Source organism: Diaphorina citri, unplaced genomic scaffold (assembly GCF_000475195.1).
Source record: "Diaphorina citri unplaced genomic scaffold, Diaci psyllid genome assembly version 1.1 scaffold276, whole genome shotgun sequence".
Taxonomy (NCBI): domain Eukaryota; kingdom Metazoa; phylum Arthropoda; class Insecta; order Hemiptera; family Psyllidae; genus Diaphorina; species Diaphorina citri.
Window position 1 is genome coordinate 1 of NW_007377712.1, and position 24,974 is coordinate 24,974.

Here is a 24,974-nt window from a genome sequence, read left to right on the forward strand (position 1 = left end):
CAGGGCCGTATCCAGGATTTTAGGATTTGGCCGAGGGTCAAAACACTAATTTATCGTGCATGATTAGCGCTACGCAGTGTAGGCAACAAGACAATAAAAATACATTAATTTCTTGATGCTTTTCTTTTTAATGCAGCACGGTCGGATTCTAGTATTTCACGCTCTTGCCTAGGGGGAAATCGTGAAAGTAGTCTAAACAAGAACATGAAAGAGATCTTGGTCGAGTGCCTAATAGTAAAGAGGAAACGTATGGGATAATGAACCCTCTAAGAAAGTATTACTGAACTTAATGTTTAGGTACAACTACATACGAGTGTACCTTTTACCTTAATACTTGGAAGCTTGGAACCTGAAACTCCATGCAGTGGGGTTGCAAAACATTCACGTTGGGTATTCACGACACGAAAAGTAAAAAAAAAAAATATTCTGAATAAAAAAGTAAGTAGGAAAAGTTGGGAATTTTTCTACCTATTTCGTCTATCGTGTTTTCTTTCTTTCTTATTTTCAGTTTAACCTCTGAATTTACCAGCATAAATTATTACAATTTGCTATCAGTAACCTATAATCTATACGTACTTACATAAACATTGCATTATTTTACCATTTAGTTTTACTAACAACCAATTTTGAATAGGAAAGGTCCATGACCTGACCTAAAATAATATTTATGTACAGTCTGTACTTTCGAACTTACATAAACATTGCATTACTTTACCATTTAGTTTTACTAACAACCAATTTTGAATAGGAAAGGTCCATGACCTGACCTAAAATAATATTTATGTACAGTCTGTACTTTGCCTACATATAATTTTAATAAGTATTTGCAATGCGCAAAGTCAACTATGCATATTGGAACTAATAATAATCTTTCTCAATTTCTACTTGCTTTCTTTCTCCCCCGTCTCTCTTGATAGGAAAGTGGGGCCCTTTTTGAAACACGACAACTTACGTTTTCATCACGTGACGGAAGTTGAGATAAGAATTGTTTCATGTCGGGTTTCTGTGGATCAGCGATGGCAAGTACAGATAAACATCCGTCAACAGTGCCTAGTACTATGGCTTTACCATCGTCAGTGCTTTCCACAGCGCTCAGTTCAGCTTGTACTCGGAAGTTCGCTATCATTTCGGCGTCATTTGTCCTGTAAATAAGCCATAAACGGTGGAGTTCTAGTCAAAATTTGGTGTACCTAAACTGTGGGAAGATGTGTGGCGTTAGCGTTAGAATGGGAGTGAAAGAGTACCTCTTCACCAGCCTAAATTATCCTCAGACACCTTGACCTTTTTCAGTGTTGTTTTGCCATAACTCCCAATACCCGTATGAAATTAGATACCAGAATCTGGCATTTTCTTACCTGAACACTCGTAAAGTTTTCTTGCCACTATGATAGTACAAGACATACTCGTCAGTTTTGTTTACCAGAATCTGGCATTTTCTTACCTGAACACTCGTAAAGTTTTCTTGCCACTATGATAGTACAAGACATACTCGTCAGTTTTGTTGAACATGCAGATCACACTGAAAACACCTTCGGCAACTTTGGGTATGAACGTTCTCACAGTTGCGCCCTTTTTCAGCTCGAGCAGTTCTAAACCTCCTCTGAAATTAATGGAGGAAACAAAACAAAGTCATTGTCAGTAAGATTTTGATGGGAGTTTAGGAATGTATCACTCAATGAGTACTAGAGCTCACTGTGGCATCGTGAACTCTAAAGGCACTTATAGGCCCCGAAATAAAAATTTCTAACCTGGTTGGAGCATAGAGCCCATATTTGCCATCTTTCGTGCAGGAACCGCCCCATCTTGTGATATCTCTGACAACCCTCTTATATATCATTGACAATTTTGATAATAACCTATTTACAAACATATTTCCCCCCTTATTGTGGGAGTACTGTAGTACACAAAGATTTTTTCATTGACAATTTTGATAATAACCTATTTACAAACATATTTCCCCCCTTATTGTGGGAGTACTGTAGTACACAAAGATTTTTTGCATGGGTAGGTATGTTGGAAAATGTAGCTGTTGACTCAAAACTGACAATATATCATTGACAATTTTGATAATAACCGATTTACAAACATATTTCCCCCCTTATTGTGGGAGTACTGTAGTACACAAAGATTTTTTTCAAGTGCGATTGAACGCGCATTTCGCTCGCGTGTTTTATATCACACAAAAATCAGAGTGCACACTTGAGTCTTTTGTCAAAATCTGCATGAAAAGGATGCTGACGTGACAAAACCTCCATGTACACGTACCTTCCGTTGACTCAAAACTGACAATATATCATTGACAATTTTCATAATAACCTATTTACAAATATATTTCCCCCCTTATTGTGGGAGTACTGTAGTACACAAAGATTTTTTCAAGTGCGATTGAACGCGCATTTCGCTCGCGTGTTTTATATCACAGAAAAATCAGAGTGCACACTTGAGTCTTTTGTCAAAATCTGCATGAAAAGGATGCTGACGTGACAAAACCTCCATGTACACGTACCTTCCATTATAGTGCAGTAGGTAGGTAAATCTGCTAGATTTAAATTTAGTAAAAAAGCTTTAAGAACACACTCAAACAATCTGTAAGAAAAAGTTGAATAATTGTACAAGAGATGAACAAAAGCAAAGAGGAAAACGAAGAAGTCAAGTTTGTAACAAACCATGCAAATGAAAAGATGATTGACTGTAAACATTGCAGAAAAAGATAACGTACCTTCCATTATAGTGCAGTAGGTAGGTAAATCTGCTAGATTTAAATTTAGTAAAAAGCTTTAAGAACACACTCAAACAATCTGTAAGAAAAAGTTGAATAATTGTACAAGAGATGAACAAAAGCAAAGAGGAAAACGAAGAAGTCAAGTTTGTAACAAACCATGCAAATGAAAAGATGATTGACTGTAAACATTGCAAAAAAAGATAGGTGAGTTCTTCAATATTATTATTACATAGGTCTGATTGGTTAGAAACTTAGTAGTTAAAGAAATTGAGTGATAATGAATTGGGGGAAAACAGTAGGTAAGAATTTTTGATAGTTTACAGACCTAAAATGATTGAAGAACACAGATATCATAGGATGTGAGATTGGTATAAGTAAAAAAAAAATAATTATATTAAAAGAAGAAAATCGGAGATATAGTACAAGATTTAATTTTTCTAGTCCGCTAATATTACTTATAATCAGGACATGTTTAATTGGTATAAGTAAAAAAAAAGTAATTATATTAAAAGAAGAAAATCGGAGATATAGTACAAGATTTAATTTTTCTAGTCCGCTAATATTACTTATAATCAGGACATGTTTGTTTCATGTATACCTACCTATTTTTATTATGTTGTATTGTTTTATCTTGGGCCATTTTAATTTCACACTAAAGCAAGCGTTTATTTTTTGTACAAAAGTTGGAAAAAAGGAAGCTGAGATATTGTTTTATCTTGGGCCATTTTAATTTCACACTAAAGCAAGCGTTTATTTTTTGTACAAAAGTTGGAAAAAAGGAAGCTGAGATCATTTCTGTACAGAATAGTTGAAGAAGAAAATTTGTTAACACACTCAAACACAATTTTGTAAAAAGATTGAAGAGAAAAACCAAGGAATGCAATTTCAATTTTCTACCGAATAATTACTATGATTGTTGAACTCTTGACAAGTCTATTTCAGTAACCCTTTCACGTTCAATTGTTCATGGATAGGTGTTAGCCGTGTTAGATATGTAATTATGTATTAGGCGGTATCTTTGGTTAGAGATTTTCGTTTTCTTCATTATTGAAATGGCTTTCCTTGGAGCATTGGACGACACAATTAGCAAGAAAGAGAGAAAAAGAAATCGAGGGTTGAGTAAAATTTGACCATTTTTTCTTATATCTTTGGTTATAGATTTTCGTTTTCGTCATTATTGAAATCGCTTTCCTTGGAGCATTGGACGACACAATTAGCAAGAAAGAGAAAAAAAGAAATCGAGGGTTGAGTAAAATTTGACCATTTTTTCTTACGAATTTCTGCACCTTCCTTGAGATACGAACTGGTATAAATACTCGGTATCTTTGGTTATAGATTTTCGTTTGCGTCATTATTGAAATCGCTTTCCTTGGAGCATTGGACGACACAATTAGCAAGAAAGAGAGAAAAAGAAATCGAGGGTTGAGTAAAATTTGACCATTTTTTCTTACGAATTTCTGCACCTTCCTTGAGATACGAACTGGTATAAATACTCACCGCTGAAGTAGTCGGATTTCTTCCCTGTTGTGAACATGGATTAGTATTAGTCTTAGCTAAGATACATATTTAATTAATTAGATGAGAATTAAGGGATTGCTAGATCGTAATGTTCTCAAATGTTATCACGACTTGGACTCAAATGTTCTGATAAAGTAATTCTTGAGAGGACTTTCCACAACTGGTATCGAATAGTCAAGTCAAAATATCCTAGCAACAGTAGCAACACATCGTGAACTCTAAAGGCACTTATAGGCCCCGAAATAAAATTTTCTAACCTGGTTGGAGCATAGAGCCCATATTTGCCATCTTTCGTGCAGGAACCGCCCCATCTTGTGATATCTCTGACAACCCTCTTGTTTTTGATGTCAACAATTGTTGCCTTGTCCACATCTATCAGGGCGACTTGGTTTGCTTTCATAGGAATTGGTACTATACTGATCAAATCCTGCAACAAATTATAAACTATCAAGTAACACCTCTCAATAATATCAATAGCTCCTTTATTGAATTTACGGTTTACGAATCATGTGGCTTTGTCAGTATTTTATTGTTTCTTGTAATAGATGTGAATAGTTTCTTGCCTAAAACGACCACTTACCTTAACACCAGCTTGCTTGAGTGGTAGTTTACACACCATTGCTCCAGTTTTCGCATTAAATATATGGAGAGCTTCGCGGTGATGACCTTTGTCTGCTGCAAGAACCACAATGTTCTGGAAATCGCTGGTAACAATCCCTTCCTTGAAGCCCACTCCTGTAATGTTCCTCACAGGGTAGTCGAAGGTAAAGAGACGTGCGCCTGTAATAAAATAATAATGAAAACTCCTTTTAACCAAAACAGATATTTTATTTATTTCTCACAATGGGTATTTATCACGCGATATTTTCATTTTATTTTAGTAATGGAAACTTTATTTGATGGTTCACTATTTCCGAGTCAGGTACCGAAAATGAAAAGTTCGAAACTTCGTTAGAAATACGTACGTTGAAACGAAAATTTTTATTTACCTACTCTACAGGCGACAATTGAATTTCGTAAAACTCGCAAAACTATCCAAGTCATTGTACGACTAAAGTTTTTCCAGTGTTCACAGACAAGAGAAGAAAACTATAAAACAGTAAAGAAGAAAAACTCCGCGGTCAGTCGCGTCGTAGTGTGACGTCATCATATGTCTGACTGTTGCCACCTAGGAAGTCATTGTACGACTAAAGTTTTTCCAGTGTTCACAGACAAGAGAGGAAAACTATAAAACAGTAAAGAAGAAAAACTCCGCGGTCAGTCGCGTCGTAGTGTGACGTCATCATATGTCTGACTGTTGCCACCTAGATTCTTCCGTCTTTTTTCTGTGAACTTTTAGTGTCTCCCGCGGCTATTCTACTACCTAACCTCTTCTGGGCTTTCAACTTTCAACATAGCAACGAGTATCCACGATAAAGTAAGTCCAATTAATGTAACGACAGTTGCAATGAACTCTCAATTTCTGGGCTTTCAACTTTCAACATAGCAACGAGTATCCACGATAAAGTAAGTCCAATTAATGTAACGACAGTTGCAATGAACTCTCAAGAATACGTAAGATTTAGGCACTACAAATATTCGTATTATTAATATTTCTTTACATCTTTCTTCAGGAAAAATCTCTACGTCTGGTCAATGAAGAATGGTGACTTGGTGAAAGTTTTGGACGCCCATTTCGGAAGAATCATTTCCCTTGAGCCCTTGACAATCGGACATTGGAATTCTGTAAGTTAAAGAAATTCATTATTATTGTACAATTTGAGGAAGAATAAGGAAATGCCTGAAAAAGATCAATGCCACAAGAAGGGAAGTAATTTTCGCCACTTTGTTTCGCCAACAGGTGGTCACTTCGTCAATCGACAGATCGGTGAAGGTGTGGAATATCAACAATATTTTTGAACAGGTCCACGTGATAGATCGACACGAACTTCAAATTGATTCCATCACAAGAAGGGAAGTAATTGTCACCACTTTGTTTCGCCAACAGGTGGTCACTTCGTCTATCGACAGATCGGTGAAGGTGTGGAATATCAACAATATTTTTGAACAGGTCCACGTGATAGATCGACACGAACTTCAAATTGATTCCATTCGTGTTTCAGTCAAAAGAAGGAAGTGTCTGCAGATATAACTTGAGAAAGGTAACAGGGAACGTACTGGCAGAAATCTAGGAGTTCTCTGATATTTTCAATGATTGAATAAGAGGACCTCTATTCATCGCGTCATGCGATAGATCAAGGATTTAATTTTGCTAATTTTGTCAGAATACATATGATATGTATGTGAGTACTTACTTACAGTATGTAATCACAGTAATCAGTACAAACCCTAACTACACTACATGCTTGTCATTTTTTGAAACTCTCAAGGTCACATAACAGATCTTTTATGGAAGAGAAAGAACCCTTTGTTGTATGTGAGTACTCTTACTTACAGTATGTAATCACAGTAATCAGTACTAACCCTAACTACACTACATGCTTGTCATTTTTTGAAACTCTCAAGGTCACATAACAGATCTTTTATGGAAGAGAAAGAACCCTTTGTTACTAATTTGTCCGAAGCGAAATTCTAAAAGATTCTTTCCCTATTTGTTTTTTCAGTTCGGTGAGATGCCCTACCATATGGTACGATCTCGGAGATTTCAAGATCTTTACGAACACGTCTTGTTCAACTATGATTGGTTACATGCAAAGTTATCCTCTTGCCCTTTGCAAGCTGTGCTGAGTGACTTTGAAGACGCATGCATAAACATTGATGACCGAGAGGCGACAAGGTAAAGAGGGATACATTATTCACCAAGCGTCCACTGAGCATGTCCCAAACACCGACACATCCTCTTGTAACTGTCACAGCTACTCCGGCTTCTTGTGATATGCTGAAAATTAACAAAAATTAAATCCTTGATCTATCGCATGACGCGATGAATAGAGGTCCTCTTATTCAATCATATGAGTGGTCATTTATTTGCAAATGAGTGGTCATTTATTTGAAACATTTTAATGAAAGACGCTGTCTTACCAAATGGAATCAATTTGAAGTTCGTGTCGATCTATCACGTGGACCTGTTCAAAAATATTGTTGATATTCCACACCTTCACCGATCTGTCGATTGACGAAGTGCTAAGCTTTGGCTTACCAAGTCGAATTATCTTGGGATTAAGAGTATTCGAGCCAACCCAATGCCTAACCTACACACATCAACCCAAGGTTGAATTCAATACCAAGAAACTACCTCGAACGGAGATTCTAAAAGATAACAATAATAATGAATTTCTTTAACTTACAGAATTCCAATGTCCGATTGTCAAGGGCTCAAGGGAAATGATTCTTCCGAAATGGGCGTCATTAATTTCAAATAGGTACAGGCCTTGTCTTACGCAATTCCTAGGTGCGGAGTCCAGTGACCAGCACACCCCAGTGTGTTATAATGTTTTCTTGCAAAAATTGCTCTTTCTTTTAATTTTGCTGAACCTCATGGAATAATATACAAATTTCTGCAATAATAAGTTGTTAGAGATCCAGAAATGTAGGTATTTCTCAGTCAATATGTTTCCTAATTTATGAAATTTTGAAATGCAATGAATATTTCAAAAGTTAATAAAACAGTTGAATTGGTGTTCACCTGTGCCGTTGAATTTCCGTGTATTTGAAAGGTTTGGGGTTTCCTCCTCCCCAAACAGCCGAGAACACCAGACCACTGAAAAATGAGAAGTTTCCATCTTAAATAAGTAAAAGGTATGAAGGCACCTTTGACTACTTCATTCGAATCATTTATTCAATGGGGCATTGCTGATTTCTCGTCTGCAAAGTCAATAGAATTTACCTAGACCTACCTTTTTCCTTGTTCGAAATTTAAACAACAACTTTTATTCTTGTTAATTATAAAAAATGTTTTCAGAATAACTGACCTGTGAAATTGAAAAGATTCCATATCCCCTTCCGGTCTATAAGCTCGAACTTTCATGTGTGGATCGTCCAAAGTCCCAGACCAAAAGAAAATTCTAAAATCTTGCAGCGTTGAATATTCAATTTTCATCATAGGCCACAACTTGGGGTCATCTTCTGGACTTGTGAACCTAAGGAAAAGATGAATTAGATTATGAAATATTGATTGATTGTCAAATTATGCTCTTCAGTTTAGGGCTACATTTATTTTTTATCCTTTGTTTGGTAAATGCTTTTATTATTATTATTTTTATCGTTGTAAAGAACAATTGAGATTTTAGCTCAGTTGTGTCCAGGGCCTTTGAAATGTATGACTATGTTTTGATCAAGTGAAAGCAAGCTTTTTGTTGCCTTAGACTCATATTTTTATCGTTGTAAAGAACAATTGAGATTTTAGCCCAGTTGTGTCCAGGGCCTTTGAAATGTATGACTATGTTTTGATCAAGTGAAAGCAAGCTTTTTGTTGCCGTAGACTCATGCAGACACAATAGCTGGTCCTTGAAATCAGATAATAATGGTTCTCACTTGTTTTCCAGGTTGCCTCGCATATCAAATTGACACCAAGTGATTGGGCCTAAAATGAAGAAATGAGAGTTCAACAGATTTACTCCCACCACTTCTTCTCCCTCTGACAAAGGATTTTCAATGATGACAAACTCACTCGTAAGGCAATTCAGCAGGACAGACTGAAAAACGAAGAAATGTACATTTGAAAGTTGAAAAATGCCATCACTCAACGGATAATCCTTTTCCACCAGATGGTAAGTTCTCCTGCTACACGTAACTTGTTGTTCGTCGTGTTCAAGACGTGTCCTTATACTTGTGACCTTGTCCAACTGCATCCTTCTAACCTAACTTTTAAAATAGAACGAGAAAGATAGCCATTTTACGACACTCCTCTTTGAATCAATAAAACTTAGTTAACGCATACCTGACTGTTGTTGGTGTACGCTGCCGCGTAACGATTGTCTGGAGATAAACACAGCTGCTGCATGATACCTTCAAGTCCTGGGTTCACATCCCTTGTCATATCACTGGTAGATAGATCCCACGTGATGAATTTATTCGAGATGGACACAATGTATCGGAAGTCACTGGTCAGACAGAAGTCGAAAACAGCAAACTGATGTCCTTCGAGAGAATACTGGGCCGAGAAAGAAATAATATTGAAATGTAGAAAAGTATCTCAGCTAGCGGACAGTCCTTTGGGTGCTATTGTTACGCATGCCATCATAACGCCTGATGGAAAGTGAGTGCTGGGTTTTTAAAACTTAACATTTGATGCACATTGTTTAATACAAACCTAATGAGCCAAAATGTCCACAAATGGTGAAGGTTTGAACAAACAATCCTATATGGTCTATGCTGCAGTACTTTCCATCTAAAGTCCAACGATTTGAATTATTTTAGGTACATCGTATCTTCTGAGTCAGGCAATATCATAATTTGGAATCGACCAACTGAGCAAGTTTTGTTCAAAGAACTTCAACCTGGAATTGAACAGTTATCTTTCCTAGAAGACGGTACCAAAGTCATTGCCATTTCCAAGCCCATACCTCCCCCAGGAGCTGATATCCCAGCGAAAACTACGGCTACTGGAATTGTGAGGACAATTCCCTCAGGTAATTCTTTTATAATTTTATTATCTAAAGGTAAGGATGATATTGGCTTTAAGGAAGCAACAGATGTTTGCGAAAGTAACTTTATTCGGCCTTTTATTGCAATGCAGACCCGAGCGACTCGACTGGAGTAATTCTAAAAGGAGTTTTCATTATTATTTTATTACAGGCGCACGTCTCTTTACCTTCGACTACCCTGTGAGGAACATTACAGGAGTGGGCTTCTTTGGTCTTACGTGAGGACTCTTCCCCCTATATGTGAGTATTGAAATTCAACTCATCATGATTTATTTGATCTATATGACAACAGAATGTTTGCTAGTTCTCTGGAGGTCTATAATTTTGGATAGGAGCCAGGTTCAGAGTCGTTGGTCTTACGTGAGGACTCTTCCCCCTATATGTGAGTATTGAAATTCAACTTATCATGATTTATTTGATCTATATGACAACAGAATGTTTGCTAGTTCTCTGGAGGTCTATAATTTTGGATAGGAGCCAGGTTCAGAGTCTAGCTTTCTACAATGGAGGTGCTGTAAGTATATGTTGTAATTATTACATATGTGAGTGTTTTTATATTCTTTTGATTCTTTCAGATAACGAGTCAGTTGAAAGCGTCCTGCAGCTGAAATTTGATAAAAATGAAACAGTGGTTCTAGCATCTACGGCCAATGGATTTGCCGTTTGGTTTCTTATGCCTGATGAAGAAAATCAAAATATTCGGGGAATATTTTTGAGCTTACCTCACAGTGTGCGAAATATCACAACAAGAATGTTAACGTCCAATTCTGTCATGCTTTCAGCGGATGGTAACTATGCGATTGCTGGTGTGAGGTAAGAAATTTTATTTTCCAGGTTTATGAAGTTGTGGGCCTAATGATAACAAATTAATACAGGTATGTACACTTTAAGCACCACACGTGTTCTTCCGTCTTTTTTCTGTGAACTTTTAGTGTCTCCCGCGGCTATTCTACTACCTAACCTCTTCTGGGCTTTCAAGTTTCAACATAGCAACGACTATCCACGATAAAGTAAGTCCAATTAATGTAACGACAGTTGCAATGAACTCTCAAGAATACGTAAGATTCAGGCACTACAAATATTCGTATTATTAATATTTCTTTACATCTTTCTTCAGGAAAAATCTCTACGTCTGGTCAATGAAGAATGGTGACTTCAGTAGTTTGAAAAATTTCCTTTAGTTTTTCGGATTTTTGGTTGTTGTTCTTTTCCTGACTTTCTTTCCTCCCTTTCAAAAACTGATTTAGCAAAAATCGAAATAGCAAACTATCACTTTTGTTTTTTGAATCCGAAGTTTTATATTTGTTTTCTTTTATTAGTTTAAAGACAGCAGTTTGGTCTTTGTCATTATTTTCTTTCAGTTTTTCAGGTGTTTGGTCATTGTTTTCCTTTAGTATTCCATGTCTTCCTTTCCTCCATTTTAAAAATTGATTTATCCTATGAAGATTTTTGAATTCATTTTTCAATTGCTTTAATTTCTTAAACATTTCAATTAAATGTTTTAAATCGTCAGCTTTTTTGTTTTTCGTGCGATTCATGGGTATCACTTTCCATCTATTTTTCCCCATTAATCTACGTCTTTTAACGTTATAAGTTACTTCAGTTTTATGTAGACTTTGTTCTGTTTGTAAAGATCTTTCAGTTTGTAAATCAGTTTGATCTGTTGCAACATTAACATATTGTAAAAATCCCCTTTGAGTCCAGGCAATAACTTTTAACGTGTTGCAATATAGATTTCCCGACTTCACCAGATTTGTTTTCAATATGGGTATCTTAGAAGTGACATTCATTCGGAGTACTTTTTGTGTGCTAGGCTTTGAAACATTCACATTAAGCACTTTTCCCAGGTAATTGATCTTCGGGTGTCGTGCTTCGGTTTGTAACTTGTGCGTTATTTTCCTTCCTCCAACAAAAGGAGTTATTTGACTGTTTGATTTATTTTTTACTTGCCGGTTGAGTGGGATACTAAGGTGCACGGAAATTAAGCATGCAATGATAAGAACGGTGTCAAAATTCTGCACTTTTCCCAGGTAATTTATCTTCGGGTGTCGTGCTTCGGTTTGTAACTTGTGCGTTATTTTCCTTCCTCCAACAAAAGGAGTTATTTGACCGTTTGATTTATTTTTTACTTGCCGGTTGAGTGGGATACTAAGGTGCACGGAAATTAAGCATGCAATGATAAGAACGGTGTCAAAATTCATTTCATTTGAACTACACAGCTCATTATGTTTTTTTTTATTTTATTTTATTATTATTATTATTTAAAAGATAATTGGGATAAACCGAAAATTTGGAATATTTTGTGAAGCAATAATTATTTTGTGTTGAAGATATCTGTGAGTTATTTGGCTGCAAAGACCCTCAGGTAATTATTTTATAATTTTATTATCTAAAGGTAAGGATGATATTGGCTTTAAGGAAGCAATGCTACAACAGATGTTTGCGAAAGTAACTTTATTCGGCGTTTTATTGCAATGCAGACCTGAGCGACTCGACTGGAGTAATTTTAAAAGGAGTTTTCATTATTATTTTATTACAGGCGCACGTCTCTTTACCTTCGACTACCCTGTGAGGAACATTACAGGAGTGGGCTTCAAGGAAGGGATTGTTACCAGCGATTTCCAGAACATTGTGGTTCTTGCAGCAGACAAAGGTCATCACCGCGAAGCTCTCCATATATTTAATGCGAAAACTGGAGCAATGGTGTGTAAACTACCACTCAAGCAAGCTGGTGTTAAGGTAAGTGGTCGTTTTAGGCAAGAAACTATTCACATCTATTACAAGAAACAATAAAATACTGACAAAGCCACATGATTCGTAAACCGTAAATTCAATAAAGGAGCTATTGATATTATTGAGAGGTGTTACTTGATAGTAATCTGAGATTAAATATATGACAACAGGTTTGTTCATCCAACTACATAATATTCAGTTTTATTCTGATCATGTAAATATTTTTCACTATATTAAATTTTGAGTTGCCTTTGTCTGAAAAAGAGGGAGGGTACATACCTACCTATGTAGGAGATATAAAAGATTTTGTTGATATTAGATGTATCTACACTTAATAATAATAAAATTCGATCCAGTTCAAAACTAGTAAGTACTTTCGCACTTAGGTACAACTAGTATGTAGATGAGATACGAGTACTCATGTAGGTGGTAAACTGGTAAACTCGTGAGTTGGTTCTCTTCCAATACCACAAGAAAGCTAGAAACTAGAAACATAACAATATTTTATTGGTTAACTCAAGTATAAATAATATGGCCCTCATACTTTCTTCCCTTTATCATAGGTAGAAATGGCACTGTGACAAGGCTTATCTACAATTTCCAGAAACAAGGCGCCACTAGTATTTTCCCCCTGAAAAATCTACATATAGGCATCGCAGGCACTTGAACTTTTTTGAAACAAGGCGCCACTAGTATTTTCCCCCTGAAAAATCTACATATAGGCATCGCAGGCACTTGAACTTTTTTGCGCTCTGTCTAGTCTAGTTTAGACAAAAGTTCACTCGTAATAAGCGAGAAAGCTAATTTGAGATATTTCTCTCGTGAAACGTAAAAGTGGGAAACTAGTTTAGACAAAAGTTCACTCGTAATAAGCGAGAAAGCTAATTTGAGATATTTCTCTCGTGAAACGTAAAAGTGGGAAAGATATTTGAGAAAAGAATAATGAAATCGATTAAGCCAGAGCGAAAACGGAATCCTACCTATTTAAGTATGTCGAACTGTTTTGACATGGCGGGGTGGAGCGCGGTATCATTAATGAAGGTGAGACCTGCTGAATTGGTTTGTGTAAGGAATGTAAGGATACACATGCTTACTGGAACTTGGCCTTATGCACTGCCGTACGCTAGACACTCGTTATGGTGTACTGAGAGGTTTGCAAATGCTGGTCGGCGCGGCGCTTGATAATCAAAAAGTTTCAAATCCCAAATGTATGCACCTGAGTGCAAATTGGCTTTTACAGTAGGTAGGTAGAATGCTATAATTTCTGCAACTGGCAACTGGTCACATTCGGGCAGGTACCTAAAACAGGGATATAAAAATACAATAATTACTTTTAATTACTCCCTCGTGACGTCATAATTTAGGTACTTTATTACTCAAATATTGATTGACCTACTGCACTGCTTTTGATATTAGCACGCAATATGTTAATATTTTAATATTCTAAACAATTTCCAAAAACAAGGCGCCACTAGTATTTTTCCCCCTGAAAAATCTACATAAAGGCATCGCAGGCACTTGAACTTTTTTGCGCTCTGTCTAGTCTAGTCTAGTCTAGACAAGAGTTCACTCGTAATAAGCGAGAAAGCTAATTTGAGATATTTCTCTCGTGAAACGTAAAAGTGGGAAAGATATTTGAGAAAAGAATAATAGAATACGAGTCAAGGGTACCATGAACGTTTAAAGAGGATGTGGGGGGAACATTGTAAAAATAAGCAGTCTAGACATGCATGCACTACACTAAAACAAAACGGGGACTAATGTGTTAAAAAAATCAATTTAAAATCGACATAATGATAGGATATAAGTGGAATCCTATCTATGTAGGTATGTCGAACTGTTTTGACCATGGCGGGGCGGAGCGCGATATCCTTAATGAAGGTGAGACCTGCTGAATTGGTTTGTGTAAGGAATGCAAGGATACACATTACACATGCTTACTGGAACTTGGCCTTATGCACTGCCGTACGCTAGACACTCGTAATGGTGTACTGAGAGGTTTGCAAATGCTGGTCGGCGCGGCGCTTAATAATCAAAAAGTTTCAAATCCCAAATGTATGCACCTGAGTGCAAATTGGCTTTTACAGTAGGTAGGTAGAATGCTATAATTTCTGCAGAAGTCATCAGTGACCGCAGGCCGCGCAAATCTAATCCAGCCGAAAACACCACCACAAAAAAATTCGTATATGGTGCTGGATCTTATATTGTCATCAAAAAATTGGCCGAGCTTTCATCTGTTTAAACTTTCGACTGTTTTCCTCTTTCTCCCCAGGAAGTAATACAAACTGTAAATAAGAAATGCGTCCATTTCACCAAAATCCACGCACCATGGTCCGTATTGTGTCCAAGTCATCAGTGACCGCAGGCCGCGCAAATCTAATCCAGCCGAAAACACCACCACAAAAAAATTCGTATGGTGCTGGATCTTATATTGTCATCAAAAAATTGGCCGAGCTTTCATCTGTTTAAACTTTCGACTGTTTCCCTCTTTCTCCCCAGGAAATTCGTATATGGTGCTGGATCTTATATTGTCATCAAAAAATTGGCCGAGCTTTCATCTGTTTAAACTTTCGACTGTTTCCCTCTTTCTCCCCAGGAAGTAATACAAACTGTAAATAAGAAATGCGTCCATTTCACCAAAATCCACGCACCATGGTCCGTATTGTGTCAGTATGCAGAAGAGTTGAATATGCGCGCTCCTCTACAGGTAAAAATGCATTTTCAAATGTTGAAGAAATCCGTACATTTCAAACATTTGTTTGGACTATTCGTTGATGGGAAATCTAGATCAAAATTCCGAGGGAAGAAAGAGGACATATTGAGGGAAGGTGGGATGATCACATATTCATATTCCAAGTATTAATCGTACCTTGGAGCCCGAGGGAAGAAAGAGGACATATTGAGGGAAGGTGGGATGATCACATATTCATATTCCAAGTATTAATCGTACCTTGGAGTCATTAGAATGGATTGGGGATAATGGGCTGGTGCCAAATGAACTCGTGTGTAGGGGCCTTTAAATCCCAATACTGTTCTGGAAACATCCAGTGTGTTCGAATACTGTTCACTTGTTTGTTATTGTATAGGTTTCAATATACATCAACACACAAAAAAGTTGGATTGGGGATAATGGCCTGGCGCCAAATGAACTCGTGTGTAGGGGCCTTTACTGTTCTGGAAACATCCAGTGTGTTCGAATACTGTTCACTTGTTTGTTATTGTATAGGTTTCAATATACATCAACACACAAAAAAGCGGAAAGCGGATAAATCTACACAAACTTGCAGATTTAAAAGGTCAAGGTTGAAATGTCTGCACACTGGATTTCATAATCACTAGAATAGGCTACTTTGATATCGGCAAAATATACGTTTATATACCTAGTTAACCTGACAAAAAATACAATTGAAGGTACAACAGGAGCTTGATTACAGTCAAATTCAATGAAACTAACGTAGTTAGAAGTATCAAAGCTTACGGAAGAAAATTTCCCATGAGTATCCCATTAAACCTTCAGGAGGTTTCTCTCTGGGATAACGTAGGTTCTTTTACTTCTTTTCCTTTATGTAAATACTGGTTACATCTGCTTCAACTATATATTCAGAGAAGGTCGTGTTTTCTGGTTCATTTTCGTTTCCTTTTCGTTCAAAAATAACATTTTTGTTTTGAGAAGTAGTCGTTTCACAATTCTTTTCTTTTATATATTCAGAGAAGGTCGTGTTTTCTGGTTCATTTTCGTTTCCTTTTCGTTCAAAAATAACATTTTTGTTTTGAGAAGTAGTCGTTTCACAATTCTTTTCTTTTATATATTCAGAGTTGAAGAAAGAAGATTTTTTTTTCAAAGTTTGGTACATATTTTTTGAAGTAGGTATAGCTCAAAAAATCCATAAGGAATTAAGCACACATATTCACGTGTTATAGGATACATATCTGTTCAAGAAACGGCCCGACACGACGCGACGGCGCGACAATGCGACATTTAAGAAAAGTTTGCGACCTTGTCTAAAAGGCCATGTAAAAAGAATGATAAAATCCATGTGTAGAATCCATGTTCCAAAATCTAACAATCCCCATTTCACAGACTGTTTGAATAAAAACAAAATGATGAAAGCCCAATATTGGAAAAGCGCAAAGCAGCAAATGCCCGTGACACGTCAGTAGAAAACAAGATGAAGATGGGAAATATGAGTCTGCAATACAACCGATATAAATTACTGAAAACTACTGTGGTAAAAAAAAGAAAAGCTATTCATATCTAATTGATTAGGTCGATAGGTACATAACTAGAACTAGAACCATGTGAGGGAGAGAGGAAGGGAAACAGAATGAAATAAAAATAAATCTCAAGAAAATTTCATCGGACAAAAAGAATTTTCAAAACTTTTCAGTTGATTCGTTGGAATATTGCCAAAAAAGAACTTTTCTGTGTTAATTTTCAAAGGTTTATGAATCTAAAAGGGTGTCCAAAAAGCACAAATGGTATTATAGGTAATGTTGCCTTTGACTAGCCCTTTTATTTTAGCTAATCATTATTTATTCATAAGTTTGTTTGTTTTTTCAGATCAAATTGCCTTTCGATGAAAACCTAAATCAATATTAATAATGATAAAAAAGTGATTTAGTTTTGAAATCCAAAACTCCCTTCAAAACATTGTTCTTGGGTAGGTACGTGTTTAGTGTATACCCTTTATTCAAAGTTATGGAGATTTTTATTCCAGTAGAGATACATATGTATCAACATAGTAGGAAAAATATACAGATGGAAAACTAATAATGCACCTGTTATAGCAGCCTTTCCAATCCTTTTTACATGACCATTATGTTAGGACAAATGGTGCAGTTAATGCCGTCTGCAATGCGTCTGTTATCTCTACAATCATGAAACTGTAATCGTACATTTGAATTTGTTGGACTCACTATTCTTGCATTATTTACCAGTTTACTGGTGATGGCCCTAACTTTCTTAAACAAGACGTGTTCGTAAAGATCTTGAAATCTCCGAGATCGTACCATATGGTAGGGCATCTCACCGAACTGAGAAAACAAACAGGGGAAGAATCTTGAGAGTTTCAAAAAATGACAAGCACGTAGTGTAGTTAGGGTTAGTACTGATTACTCTGATTACATACTGTAAGTAAGTACTCACATACATATATGTATTCTGAAAATATCAGAGAACTCCTAGATTTCTGCCAGTACGTTCCCTGTTACCTTTCTCAAGTTATATCTGCAGACACTTCCTTCTTTTGATTGAAACACGAGTGGTTGAATTGGAACTTTCCGATCTGCGACTCCCTCTTTGTCAGTCAGATTGAATCTATGGAGGTATAGAAATTTAATTAATTTCAAATACAGGCCTTGTCTTACGCAATTCCTAGGTGCGGAGTCCAGTGACCAGCACACCCCAGTGTGTTATAATGTTTCCTTGCAAAAATTGCTCTTTCTTTTAATTTTGCTGAACCTCATGGAATAATATACAAATTTCTGGAATAATAAGTTGTTAGAGATCCAGAAATGTAGGTATTTCTCAGTCAATATGTTTCCTAATTTATTAAATTTTGAAATGCAATGAATATTTCAAAAGTTAATAAAACAGTTGAATTGGTGTTCACCTGTGCCGTTGAATTTCCGTGTATTTGAAAGGTTTGGGGTTTCCTCCTCCCCAAATTCCAAGGAAATAATCGGCAATGCTCGAGTGGAAATAGATTGCCATGTTCATATTCTTGAAATAGCGTTCCTTGGCTGTATCTCGGAACTGTCTGTAAAATTCAGGAAATTGGGACGACATTAAAAACTGTATTTTTACCTAATGAAAATAGATTGCCTAATCGAATAGGTAAGGAAACATTAGGTAATATTGCAACTTGAAATTTTAATATCTATTCATGTTCCTTCAATCGTTTTTGATTCAAATTTACAGTATGACTGATCTATCTTGGAACCTTTACCTGTGATACCAGTTCATTACATTAACCCCATCCGCCTCTCTTTCTGACAGATAATTGGGTAAATCATTCCTTATTCTTGTCCAAAGAAGTGGAGGAATTCGACGCACGGGTGGTAAATGGTATTGGTAGACGTCATCCAGAACTTTATCATCCAAAGATATTAGGTCCTCCAGTTCTGATTCGGACAGACCGCTTTTAGATGCTGTGATGTAGGCAAGAGCGTGAAATACTAGAATCCGACCGTGCTGCATTAAAAAGAAAAGCATCAAGAAATTAATGTATTTTTATTGTCTTGTTGCCTACACTGCGTAGCGCTAATCATGCACGATAAATTAGTGTTTTGACCCTCGGTCAAATCCTAAAATCCTGGATACGACCCTGCTATGCACTGGAAACACTGAAATATTTTCAAATGAGACGTAATCTGTATTTTACGAGGCGAATTGAAGCATTACTGACAGATTTATTTATAAAAGCCCTCTCTGGAATGGATCATTCTCACCTGTTTTTCAATTCTTTCAAATAGCATCATAATGGAATCCATGACTGTTGAAGCAAGATGGGTTTCTTGAGGCTTTGTATAACTCCTCCATCGACAAATCTCCGCGAAAACCAACTTGACAAAGATGGGCAACGAACATTTTCCGATTGCATTGGATACTAATCTCCATTGGTAATTTGACAAGTCTCGGGCTGCGGTTTTCATCCACATTCTGTGAAAAAAATAGATTATAACACCCAGTTCTAGGCGGAAAAAAAAACAATAGGAGAATCGAACAGTTTTGGCAGTTTGGTACAATGAATCCAATTAGACAACTTCTTTTGAAAAATCAAATAAACTTACTTGATGACTTGGGTTGCTAATTCTTCTCCTAAAGCTGTAACTTCGATGAAGTTTTCTGGTACATCGATCATTCTTCTGAGCAAGTTATAATCTCTGGACACTTCCACGTTGTTTTCTTCAGCTGCTACCGAAACCATCAGCTGAAAAACAAATAATTTTGAATTTAATATGGGTACTGATTCATTTCAACTCCTATTACTGAAATAACTATAAAATTTCATATTGCATCGCAATAAAACATGACTTTCTTTCCCGTAAAAGAGATGGTCCGCTGTATAATTGACTCTACTCTACTTACTTTGCAGTGAGGCGGTAACCTTGTTGGTAACCAGGACACCTTGTTGGCATCTTGGGCTCCAGTTAATTGATCAACCGAATCCAAGTAGACAAACAAGGGCTGCTCCCGACAAGCGTTGGTCAGCAAATGTTTGAAATGGGCTGTCAGCGGTACAATATCATCCGGAATGTCTTCAAATGGTAACATGTAGTTGTAGGAAATCTGGAACCAAATGAGGCAGATCTACTTTGGAGATATTGAAGAACATTTTAAATACACACCTAACTATCAGTTCTAGCAAGTAATGATCTAAAATCTAAATTAGTAGGTATGTATGTAGTACATACGACTATCAGTTCTAACAAGTAATGATCTAAAATCTAAATTAGTAGGTATGTATGTAGTACATACCAATCGGCCCATTGAACCAACGTAATATTTAAATTTACCAACTATCAGTTCTAGCAAGTAATGATCTAAAATCTAAATTAGTAAGTATGTATGTAGTACATACCAATCGGCCCATTGAACCAACGTAATATTTAAATTTACCTGTTGACATAATGAAATCAAAGTTGGAGTCAGAGCACTACTGTCGGGAGTTGTGCCCAAGAATCGAATGATGTTGATGGGTTTAACTCCAACGAACCACTGCGATGATGTTAGACCTGCGGTTTTAGCCAACAGTGAAGTTTTACCACAGCCTCCCTCCCCGTAGAGAACAATAGGTTTGTCATCATCTCCGGTCATGTAGTCTTTGATCCTCTCCAAAGTATCCTCTCGGCCATAGAATACCTGGGCAAAACCAACAGTTGTTTTACTCATAATAATTCACATCACCAGGAGCGTATGCCTTCCCGAAAAAGATCCATTGGAAATAATTTTAGGTAAATTTACCTGTTGACATAATGAAATCAAAGTTGGAGTCAGAGCACTACTGTCGGGAGTTGTGCCCAAGAATCGAATGATGTTGATGGGTTTAACTCCAACGAACCACTGCGATGATGTTAGACCTGCGGTTTTAGCCAACAGTGAAGTTTTACCACAGCCTCCCTCCCCGTAGAGAACAATAGGTTTGTCATCATCTCCGGTCATGTAGTCTTTGATCCTCTCCAAAGTATCCTCTCGGCCATAGAATACCTGGACAAAACCAACAGTTGTTTTACTCATAATAATTCACATCACCAGGAGCGTATGCCTTCCCGAAAAAGATCCATTGGAAATAATTTTAGGAATTATTATTTGTAGATCTAAGCATAAAGAACATTTGGGGAACTTTCGAGATTCATTGGACCATGAGAAAAAGGAGAATACGGGGTATTCTATTTTAAAAGATTTAAAGAACGGAATGAATTGACTTGTTTTCTCGGGTTTTGGTGCACCCTGAAATCCCAATAAGAATATTGTGCCCCTGAATTATTTTTCCAGGACAATCTTTAAACTGTACTATTTAGAAGAAGTTTGGGGAAATGAAGGAAGAAAAGAACGGAATGAATTGACTTGTTTTCTCGGGTTTTGGTGCACCCTGAAACCCCAATAAGAATATTGTGCCCCTGAATTATTTTTCCAGGACAATCTTTAAACTGTACTATTTAGAAGAAGTTTGGGGAAATGAAGGAAAAAAAGAAAGCTGTCTGGGACTAAATTATCCTACTTTACCTGGACGGAATTATTACACGCGTGCAAATGTTGTAATAAGAAAGCTGTCTGGGACTAAATTATCCTACTTTACCTGGACGGAATTATTACACGCGTGCAAATGTTGTAATGAAAGCTGTCTGGGACTAAATTATCCTACTTTACCTGGACGGAATTATTACACGCGTGCAAATGTTGTAATATCTCAGTCACAATTTGACCTTGAGGACTAGAGTCCTCCTTTCGCATGGCTCTGTCGACCAGTTTGGTTATGTTCTTGTAGAAGTGGGTGATAAAATGCTGCAAATATTCCTCGTGGGTTTCCGGATCCAAACCTTCTCTCCCAATCCATTCCACATTATATCTGTAACATGTTATGAACTTCTTTGAGGACTTTGATTTCTTCCTGTTGGAAGGTAAACCAACGGGCAAAAAATCCGATTTGTTAATGAGATTATTTGTTCATTGGTAAGACATTTTCCTAGTTCCTGCTGATGTGCAACCAGGCCGTCAAATGTCCGTAACCAATTGAGAAATTGAAGTAATATAATATTCATTTATGTACTTTATTTATTAGTCTCAGTCACAATTTGACCTTGAGGACTAGAGTCCTCCTTTCGCATGGCTCTGTCGACCAGTTTGGTTATGTTCTTGTAGAAGTGGGTGATAAAATGCTGCAAATATTCCTCGTGGGTTTCCGGATCCAAACCTTCTCTCCCAATCCATTCCACATTATATCTGTAACATGTTATGAACTTCTTTGAGGACTTTGATTTCTTCCTGTTGGAAGGTAAACCAACGGGCAAAAAATTCGATTTGTTAATGAGATTATTTGTTCATTGGTAAGACATTTTCCTAGTTCCTGCTGATGTGTGCTGATGTGCAACCAGGCCGTCAAATGTCCGTAACCAATTGAGAAATTGAAGTAATATAATATTCATTTATGTACTTTATTTATTAGTTCGATTTGTTAATGAGATTATTTGTTCATTGGTAAGACATTTTCCTAGTTCCTGCTGATGTGCAACCAGGCCGTCAGATGTCCGTAACCAATTGAGAAATTGAAGTAATATAATATTCATTTATGTACTTTATTTATTAGTGTTTTTATTGGTTACCAGTCCATCACGAGGGCTTTTTAGTTTTTTCACCATTGTTTCCAACTTACTTCTGAAAGTTTGCCGTTTCAATTTTGGCCGTCAGTCTTTCGTCTCTCAAATCTGCCAGAAGTTTGATGGCCTCCGTGTCCAAACTTCGGTTCAAAATATCAATGAACAGCGAGGCTTTCTTCAAGTTTTGCAGATTAATATTGTTGATGATTCTCACGTAGGCGAGACAGTGGTTCTTGGTGTTCTTCACGTCAAGTATACCGTTGATAACCTCTCGTTCCGTGACTGAAAAGTACCAAATATGTAGTGTAAATGCCATGTACTTATTGGTAAGCTGAGAGTCTGTGAGTAGGGATAAACTTGTAAGTGTCGGATGAGCTGAAAATGCAAATCAGTTCTTCCTTGATCTTCAAAAGATAGCTTAGAGCTTTCATATACAACCAAATATGTAGTGTAAATGCCATGTACTTATTGGTAAGCTGAGAGTCTGTGAGGAGGGATAAACTTGTAAGTGTCGGATGAGCTGAAAATGCAAATCAGTTCTTCCTTGATCTTCAAAAGATAGCTTAGAGCTTTCATATACGGACGAGTGCGTATATGCCTCATATGGGTAGTGGGTACGGACAAGCTTTCAAATTGTGACAATAATGAACAAAAACAAAAGGTGTCGTTGCCTCCTTAAATAAACCAGAGGGGCTGTCGCGGACAAGCTTTCAAATTGTGACAATAATGAACAAAAACAAAAGGTGTCGTTGCCTCTTTAAATAAACCAGAGGGGCTGTCGCAATCTGTTGCATTAAACTATGTATTTCTTTTAGGTCCTTGCAATATCTTACCTGGTAGTCATAAATCATATTTTTTTAGGGGCTGTCGCAATCTGTTGCATTAAACTATGTATTTCTTTTAGGTCCTTGCAATATCTTACCTGGTAGTCATAAATCATATTTTTTATGTATTTCTGTATTTAAACATGTATTTAAACCATGTATTTCTTTTAGGTCCTTGCAATATCTTACCTGGTAGTCATAAATCATATTTTTTACCTGACATGAAATAGTTATGCATAGTTTCCTTGTCTATTTTTCCATTGTTTGCTAAATTCTGTGCAGCTTTCCTAAGAAGCTTTTGCATTTTAGACAAAGTGTCCCACCAGATTGCCTGGTCATGCTGCTGTAGTTTTGGAATTCTCTGTAACAGAAATATTGTCAAAAGGAATAACCAAGGAAACTGTCTCGTCTATCGAATTCTAAATGAATGAAACATTATTTTATGTGCGCCTGGAATTTATTATGTATAGGCAATGTGCACGTAGTAAAAAAAATTGAAATACCCAGCTACCACAAGGCATCAAATTTCTTGCTACTCTTTAAAACATTACGTTTCACGCTCTTTACTTTTTATTTTTATGTGCGCCTGGAATTTATTATGTATAGGCAATGTGCAGGTAGTAAAAAAATTGAAATACCCAGCTACCACAAGGCATCAAATTTCTTGCTACTCTTTAAAACATTACGTTTCACGCTCTTTACTTTTTATTTATACATATTTAATTAATTAGATGAGAATTAAGGGATTCTTAGATCGTAATGTTCTCAAATGTTACCACGACTTGGACCCAAATGTTCTGATAAAGTAATTCTTGAGAGGACTTTCCACAACTGGTATCGAATAGTCAAGTCAAAATATCCTAGCAACAGTAGCAACTGTAAAAATTTTGGTCATAGACTTGAATCTGATCTTGGATTCTGAAAATAGGCTGTCCATACTCTGAAGTTAAGGAATTGAAAGGCTTCCCATAACAAACTGATCATCAAATAATGTATTCCGATTTACCTTGTCGCCTCTCGGTCATCAATGTTTATGCATGCGTCTTCAAAGTCACTCAGCACAGCTTGCAAAGGACAAGAGGATAGAATGGAGGAAATCGGCTGCAGAACAGATATTGGCGGCACGGCATTGCTGTCTTTTCGGTACCAGGTATCCAGCAAAGTAACGTCTGTGCCACCAGCCGCCAAATCGTCTCGAAGTAGCTGAAGTTCCGACGACAGGATGTAGGTAGGGATAGGTCGATACCCGTACTTCTGGCCAAGGAATACCTGTTGAGGGGAAAGTTTTTTGAAGCGTCTGGAAACACCCCATGTTTACTTAGTTACCTACACGAGAAAAGAACTTTCTCACGTAGTTACGATTACCCATATGTATTTACCGCAGTGGCGTAGTGTGGTCTAAGTTCAAGTGTAGGGCGTATAGGGCTCATGAACAGGTCTACCAAGTCCCATCACATTACATGCCATATTTATGGGCATTAGAGTGAACTTTTGAGTTGTATGGCCGCCATACACGCCATACATACACGCTACGCCACTGATTTACCGTTGGTACCATGTACGTTGTACGTACATAATTATGAACACCTTTTACTATAGGTACTTGGCCGATGCATCATGAGGGGAAACTTTTTTGAAGCGTTTGGAAACACCCCATGTTTACTTAGTTACCTACACGAGAAAAGAACTTTCTCACGTGGGTACGATTACCCATATGTATTTACCGTTGGTACCATGCACGTTGTACGTACATAATTATGAACACCTTTTACT

At 36.9% G+C, this 24,974-nt stretch overlaps 1 protein-coding gene across 1 annotated transcript; it reads right to left on the reverse strand.

The window, feature by feature from the left end:
• Positions 1-928: 928 nt before the first annotated feature.
• On the reverse strand, positions 929-24,759 carry LOC103506946 (NACHT and WD repeat domain-containing protein 2; the record flags this gene model as incomplete). The annotated part of the gene is made up of 23 exons (XM_026821917.1): positions 24,748-24,759; positions 24,267-24,470; positions 23,418-23,562; positions 22,434-22,659; positions 21,431-21,629; positions 20,525-20,767; positions 19,649-19,849; positions 19,351-19,490; positions 19,009-19,219; positions 18,507-18,751; positions 18,171-18,317; positions 17,770-17,875; positions 17,476-17,592; positions 9,120-9,332; positions 8,714-8,874; positions 8,152-8,319; positions 7,866-7,940; positions 7,262-7,426; positions 7,003-7,118; positions 4,821-5,020; positions 4,498-4,667; positions 1,442-1,600; positions 929-1,142 (listed from the first exon to the last, which is right to left on the reverse strand). Coding segments are annotated over exons 1-23 (3,837 nt in total), but the record flags the coding sequence as incomplete, so codon positions are not given.
• Between the last annotated feature and the right edge of the window lie 215 nt (positions 24,760-24,974).